Source organism: Ochlerotatus camptorhynchus, unplaced genomic scaffold (assembly GCF_037179485.1).
Source record: "Ochlerotatus camptorhynchus isolate MF236.1 unplaced genomic scaffold, CSIRO-AGI_Acam_v1.1 ptg000551l, whole genome shotgun sequence".
NCBI lineage: Eukaryota > Metazoa > Arthropoda > Insecta > Diptera > Culicidae > Ochlerotatus > Ochlerotatus camptorhynchus.
Genome location: NW_027041034.1, coordinates 462,928 through 469,814, shown reverse-complemented (window position 1 = coordinate 469,814; position 6,887 = coordinate 462,928). Strand labels below are relative to the sequence as shown.

The 6,887-nt window shown below is 48.2% G+C and overlaps 1 protein-coding gene across 1 annotated transcript; it reads right to left on the bottom strand.

Moving 5' to 3' along the window:
• Window positions 1-253: 253 nt before the first annotated feature.
• Tollo (Toll-like receptor Tollo) lies at window positions 254-6,478 on the bottom strand. The gene has a single exon (XM_065236487.1). The coding sequence runs from the start codon at window positions 5,574-5,576 to the stop codon at window positions 1,515-1,517; it is 4,062 nt and encodes a 1,353-aa protein (XP_065092559.1). The 5' UTR covers window positions 5,577-6,478; the 3' UTR covers window positions 254-1,514.
• Window positions 6,479-6,887: the final 409 nt, after the last annotated feature.

Sequence of the window (6,887 nt, the reverse complement as noted above, 5' to 3'; positions counted from 1 at the left end):
AAATAGCTTCTTCTAACAACCGCGGATTTTTCCTCTTCCAGAGCAATGTGTACCGGCACCTTCATTGGAACGTGTGCTGCTCGGTTCTGTTTTTATGTCAAAGAAAAATATTCAAAACCTCCTGCCTACCAGTTTCGAACGATGACGACGCACGTAGCGATACAGAAGAGAATATAAATAATAACAGTAATAAGTGCAAAAATAAATGGAAAAGAAGTTCAACTGCACTGGCACGACGACTTTGGAAGAAACCTGGCGTCCTCTCTCGCTCCGATGCAAGAAACTGGTAGCGTTTGCATTCCCTCGGATCGTAACGGCTGTCACTGCTGCTGGTACTGATGTTGCCCTTTCCACCGCAGACTGGTGGTAATTGTTGACCGTTCGGGTCCCCTTCGGATACTGGATCTCACGTGCGTATGTGTATGCACACACAACAAGTATTGAATAATAAACGTTGATTATGCTGATGATCGTGTAATAAAGTCCCATCGATGCACACCAGGAGGGGCCGAAGTTGGGTGGGCGCAGGGGGGATGACACCGCGTACGGAAAGCGTAACGACTCCGGAGAATGTCACTATCATTATTAAATTGCGATCGCGCGGCGATCGCGGATCTTCTGCCTCTTCTTCACAGTTGTCAAAGCTCTTCTTTTGATTCTTCTTCTTCTTCGTCGTCGTCATGTCGGATCTCGTTCGAGAATGGAGCGAACAATTTTCATTTACTTTTTCATCCACTTTGGTAGAGATAGCCACTGTCATTACCGGCTGGGAAAATGCGAGACAGGGCTTCTTGATCGATGTAACAATTATTTCCACCAAGAAAGAGTACGACGACGATCGACCTGCAGCACTACTTTTTCTTCTATCTTCCAAAGACTTGTTTCACCACAGCGGCACACTTGAATTTGCATTTGATTTGTGTTTGTCATTCCTGGGACGACGACGACGGAGGTGACTTCTTTCTTTTGTGTGTTAACACATGTTGTTTTCAAGCTATTTTCTTCTACTCTGTATGTAACTTGAACTTCATTAATTTTCCTCTTCTGCTGCCTTGGGTATTGAACTGCTTGATGTTGTCGGTTTTTTTTTTTGCCGAAGTTGATGGGTTAAGAAAGACGATATCACTCTCACTCACTTGCTATAAGCGATCGCTGTGCTCCGATTTTGCTTTGAACAGACAGTAGCAACACTTTAGTTGTTTCTTCAGCTCTGGAATGTCACTTGTTCTATTTTTCTTGAGGTTTGAGGTTTCGGGTGAGAGCGAGAGAACAGAATTGCACCTTGTTTTATGTTTCGTATTGTTTACAGGACGTCGGGGTTGGGTCTTAGGATCTATAGGGGTCATTTTATACACGTCACGTCTTCGTTTCGAGTACGGATCATAATTTAAACTGACTTAACGATAAATATCACATTTGTTTCGCGTTCGGGGGAAAATTCCTAAAATTCACCTAATCAGTTCATCGATTATTTTACAAAAAGGGGTCTCACTATATCACACTGTAGGCCGGGGTCATATGTGGATCCCCACGGTCCGGGGCGAGGCATTGCCGGCCCCCCGTTGCTGTTGCTCCTGTTGTTGCTGCTGCTGTTGCTGCTGCTGCTGCTGCTGTCGCTGATGTTGCAACAGTTGCGGTGGCTGTGGTTGCTGCACAAGTCCCGGCAGCGGAAGTGGTTGCTGCTGCAGAGAAGAATGCTCCTGCTGCTGTTGTTGCTGCTGCCTCAGTCTGGGGTCCGGCTGCGGTGGCTGCTGCTGTTGGAGCATGATCAACTGGTTACTGGTGTTATTCCTATTATTTGGTGTTCGAGTAAGCTGATAGTTGTTTCGAATGTTGGTCGAATGAGTCATGCTGATCGATTGCTGCTGACGACGCCTTTGGTTGTTTGGCACGTCCGGTAGGGCAAATCGCAGCTTCTCCCAGAACAGCTTATCACCCCATTGAAGGTAGGTGTTGGTTTTCAGATATAACCGAATGTCCGGATCCAGATCTTTCTGAGGAACCTCTCCGAGCAAGATCACAATCAGCCGTCTCCGTCGATCTCGCAACACTTGATGATGGGCAGATTTGAACTCGAACCTACACCATTCGGATTTGATAAAATTCTCCGATAGGACCATGATCGTTCTCCGCGATGACTCCACTGCTTGCACGATCGTGTCCGCTATATACGCACCCACGGGAAAGTCCCGATAGTGCAAGCACAACTTGTACGCAGGATCACCATTCTCCAGCATCGGTGCCAACTCCTCCGCCACAAATGCCTCATCTTTCGAACTGTACGAAACGAAGGCATCAAACAGCTTATCTCGCTCGTTCTTGTCCATATCGGCATTCCGGTAGAACAACCGCACACCAAAGCGCGAATGAAACCAGACACGCATCTCCTGCCGAAAAACGAACACAATCAGCGTCACTATGATGATCACGGAGAAGCCACAGAGCGCAGCCACCAGCAGCGGGATATAGCCTTCGATCGGCGGTGGCGATAGCACCGTCTTGCGCGACGTCAGGTTTCCGTTGATGATGTTATCGAGTGGGACCGCACCGCTGCACAGTGTTGTGCTGTTGTCCAAATAAATCAAGAAACCAGCAACACCACCCTGCGACGACTCCCCGCTGCCTTCCAACGGGACTCCCCTCGAGCTAACCGTCACAGCTCCGGCAGATCCATTCACCGCTCCTCCAACCACCAACGCCGTGTCATTGCCGGACGTGATCGTTACCGAACAACGCACCTTCAGTTTATCCCGCACAAAGTCATACGTCTTCAGATACTCGTGGAACTTTTCCACATACTCACAATCACAAGACCATGGATTCGCTGCCATCCGCAAGTCGGTCAACTGTTTCGGCAAATGCCACATATTGAACTCCACGATCCGATTATGATCCAACCTCAGCACCTTCAGGCTAGGCAAATGATCAAAGCTATGATTCGCAACCGCCACGATCCTATTGTACTGCAGCAGAAGCTCCTTTAACCGATCCAGCCCCACAAACTCAAACCCATTCAGCTCCCCGATCTGATTATGATCCAGCTGCAAAATCTCCAACTCCTTCAGTCCATAGAACGTCCTATTGCTAATCACCTCGATATTGCTATTATTCAAAAACAGAACCTTTAACTTCTTCCGACCCAAAAACGCATGACTGCTCAACGTCCTAAAGTTATTCCCATCCAAATAGATCTGCGTCGAGTCCATCGGGATCTGCTCCGGCAACTTTTCCTCGTACTCGGCCCTCGAGCAGTCCACAACATTTGACGTCCAGCTCTGATCGTGATAGCATGTACACCTCGCCGGGCACTCCATCTTACAATCGCACGCGTAGAAATCACAGCAATGACACAGCGCAAAGCAGTGCGTCTCGTACTTGCACAGGAACTGATTCGGCAGCGCCTCCACCAACGGCACGTACGTCCTTCCCCTATTGTACAACAACTTGCAATAAATACTGTCTAAATCCATCAGCTTTGGCTGTGTCCTCGAGTCCACGTTGTTCTTCTGTAGCCAGTTCAAATTACAATCACACTGATACGGATTTCCTCCTATGTAAAACTCGGGCAGTGGCCGGTCATCTGGCACTGCCGATATCCGCAACGCATTCGGATCCAACGTGGTAATCTTGTTCCCAAACAGATCCACCCTGGTCAAATTCGGCTTCTTGAAAAATGTATACGACTGCACCTTAGATATTAGATTATCATTCAAGTACAACAACTCCACGCTATTCGGAATGGCACTCCCGGTGATCTCCGTCAGCTGATTGGAGCTCGCATCGATCGTACTCAGCGCCAGCTGACTCTCGATCTCGAAGTAATTTCCCAACTCGGCAATTTTGTTTGCATGGATATCCAACCATTGCAACCCGGTCGGAATCAGCGCATAGTCAAACACCTCCAGATGGTTGTCGGAAATGTTGAGCCACACCAGATTCGGTAGCTTGGTGAACAGCCCGGAGATATCCGTCAGGTAATTCCCATCCAAGCGGATCGCCTGCAGATTTGTATTGTTATCGAAACACGCCGCTTCCACCTTTTTCAGTCGATTCTTGGACAGATTCAGAATCTGAAGCGATTTCATCGCATCGAACGTGCCTTTCTTGATCAATTCGATATTGTTCTCGGTCAGTCGCAAGCCGTACATGTGGATCATATCTTTGAAACTGGCGTTGTCGATATTGCTGATGTGGTTTTCTCCAAGATCGAGTGTTCGCAGCAATGGGACGTCGTACAAAGCGTCCGGAACTTGCAAGAGTTTGTTACCGTTCAAGTGCAAATCATGCAACGTCGACAGGTTCTTGAAGGCAACTCGATCGATCCGGGATATCCGGTTGTAGTCCAGCGAGAGCAACGTCAGCCGGCTCAGACCTTGAAACGTAAAATATTCGATGTTCGAAAGGCGGTTGTTTGAGATGACCAGGGTGTGCAGGGCCGTCAGCTCAGCGAATGTGTTTTCATGGATGGTTTCGATGGAGTTGTCCTGTAGGCGGAGGATTTGCAGGCTGAAGAGATCTCGGAAGATGGCCGGTTCAAGCTTGGAGATTTTGTTATTTGTCAGATCCAGGAGGATGAGACGAGAAAGGCCCTTGAAGGTGGCAGGGTTAATCCACTCGGAGGTGAGTTCATTGTTGGAGAGGTCGAGGACTAGGAGTTGTTGGAGTTCGCTGAAAATTCCTGGGGCCAGAACGTTGATGCTGTTGTTCTGAAGATAGATCTCTTTGATGTGCTTGGCTTCGGAGAAGAGTTCTGGGGGAAGGTTAGATAGTCGGTTTAGGGAAATGTCCAATTTCGATAGTGAGAGGAGTCCTTCCAGTGCTCGATCGGCGATGAAGTTGAGCCCGTTATTCTGGAGACGGAGTTCTGTGAGCTTCCCTAGTCCGGAGAAGATGGCCGGTGGTAGATTATCGATGTTGTTGTGGGATAGATCAAGTACCGTGACTGCTCCACCGCACTTTTTTGACAGTCGCGTACTGAGGGAAGCACTGAAGTGAAATACCGATAGATCCCTGAGACGATTCTGCGTCACATTGAGATACTGGAGCTTGGTAAGTGGGCAGATCAAGCCATCCGGTAGGGACCACATGTTGTTCTGGCTGAGGTCTAGCCGTTCGAGCTTCGATAGCTCGGAGTTGAAGACATGCGGTGCGATTTCCAAACTGACCGATGACCAATCGGTGTTGTGCGTTCGCAGGGTCAGGTTCGTCAGCTCCTTGAGACCCCGGAAGGAACCATCGCTAAGGTTTGCTATTTTACAGTACTCGATCGAGAGTGATCGTAGTTCGGACAACTGCCGGAAGCTGCCCGGGCTAAGGCTGGATTGGAAAAACAATCCATCGTTGCACTGCAACCGCAGTCGGACGGTATTTTCCGGATGAAGCACGCTAAAGTTTGTATTCTCCAGTTCACTGTTGATAGTTCTTAGTCTACACACGAGGGTTAGATCGTCTTCACTGTAACCGGACCACCGGCATTCGTCGGGGGCTTGCGATAGGAGCGATTTGCTCAGCGATGCACCAAAGACACCGAAAATGGTGCCAAACAGGACCGACAGCAAGGCCGGCGAGGGACGCATCTTCGTAGGGTGGCAATTTTGAAGCCCAGGGTCACTTGGGGTGGCCCCACTTGTTTGTTTTCGCTTTCTAGATTGATTTCAACCCCATTCACTACACTCGCGTTTTAATCGGCAACTAATTTGGAAAACACCGCTACATTTGCTCTGGACATGTCTGATTAAATAATTGTTTCACTGTTCGCTTTGCACTGTCTTTCCCGAACCAGATGCTGCTTCCGAGCGAGATTCGAGACCTCACTCGCTCTGTTTTGATCCCGATGATCGTTGTTTTCGGTGCGTTTTCTTCACCTTTTCGCTCTGCTTTGCCCTTTATCAACGCTTAAAGAGGCGAATAAATTTCACTTCACATTATCTTATTTCGTTATCAATTTATTTTCCTTTCTTCACTTTTTCCTTGCGCTGCGTCGGGAGATCACTTTCGAAAAACTTGACCGAATCCTTTTTTCCCTTCCACGTACGTTCTTCTACAGCACTCAACACTCATCCCAACGATGGGGCTACGACGACGATGGCGACGACGCACACATAATAACAACAAAAAACACCTCTCGATCTGTTTCTTTTGCGTTGCGGCGCGACCCGTTTTCTTCACCCGGCTCTGTTCTCTCTTCTGTGTTCTTTTTTTCTTTTAAATTAAATGATCCTGATAAAATAATCCATAAAAGTTGATCGTAAATTTAAATTTACAGTCGCGATAAAACTGAATAATCCAATTTCGTTCTTCTGCACCGCGTTTCAAATCAGGTCTAGCGGATGATGGCAGTTCGGTCCGTCGAAGCACGAGTTGCCGAGAGATTTTTTTTATTTTTTTCGAGCATCAATCGTCAGAATTCTACGATCGTCAGACACTTTGAACGTTTAGCAAGGATTGCAGTAGTCCTTCACTGCTCGACACAAAGGATACACACAGAACAAATTCGGTTCAACCGACAAACGAGCGTAGATTCGCGCGTGCGCTCCGTTCAAAGTCAACTCGTAAACTGAGCGACAGCAGGATCCACTCGTACCGTTGATCGCGATCGTTGCTCACCTGTGAACCGGTGTGGGGTGATCCTCTCTCATTCTCTTCCGTGCACCGGGAGCGGAACACCTTTGCGAAGGTAGAAAAAACTGAGCACACATGCAATTAAAACTGGTTCTTGGCATTCTTGCACAAACACCTTTCTCTGGGTAGCGTTCTTTCTGCGCGAGAATGAGATGGGGCGCCTGTAGATCGGACAGGTTAACGACTCTCGCTCACCTGGACGGCCATACTTGCACTCTCCCGGGAATGGTGAATCAAGGCGAGTGAAAGAGCAAACTCTAGGTGGC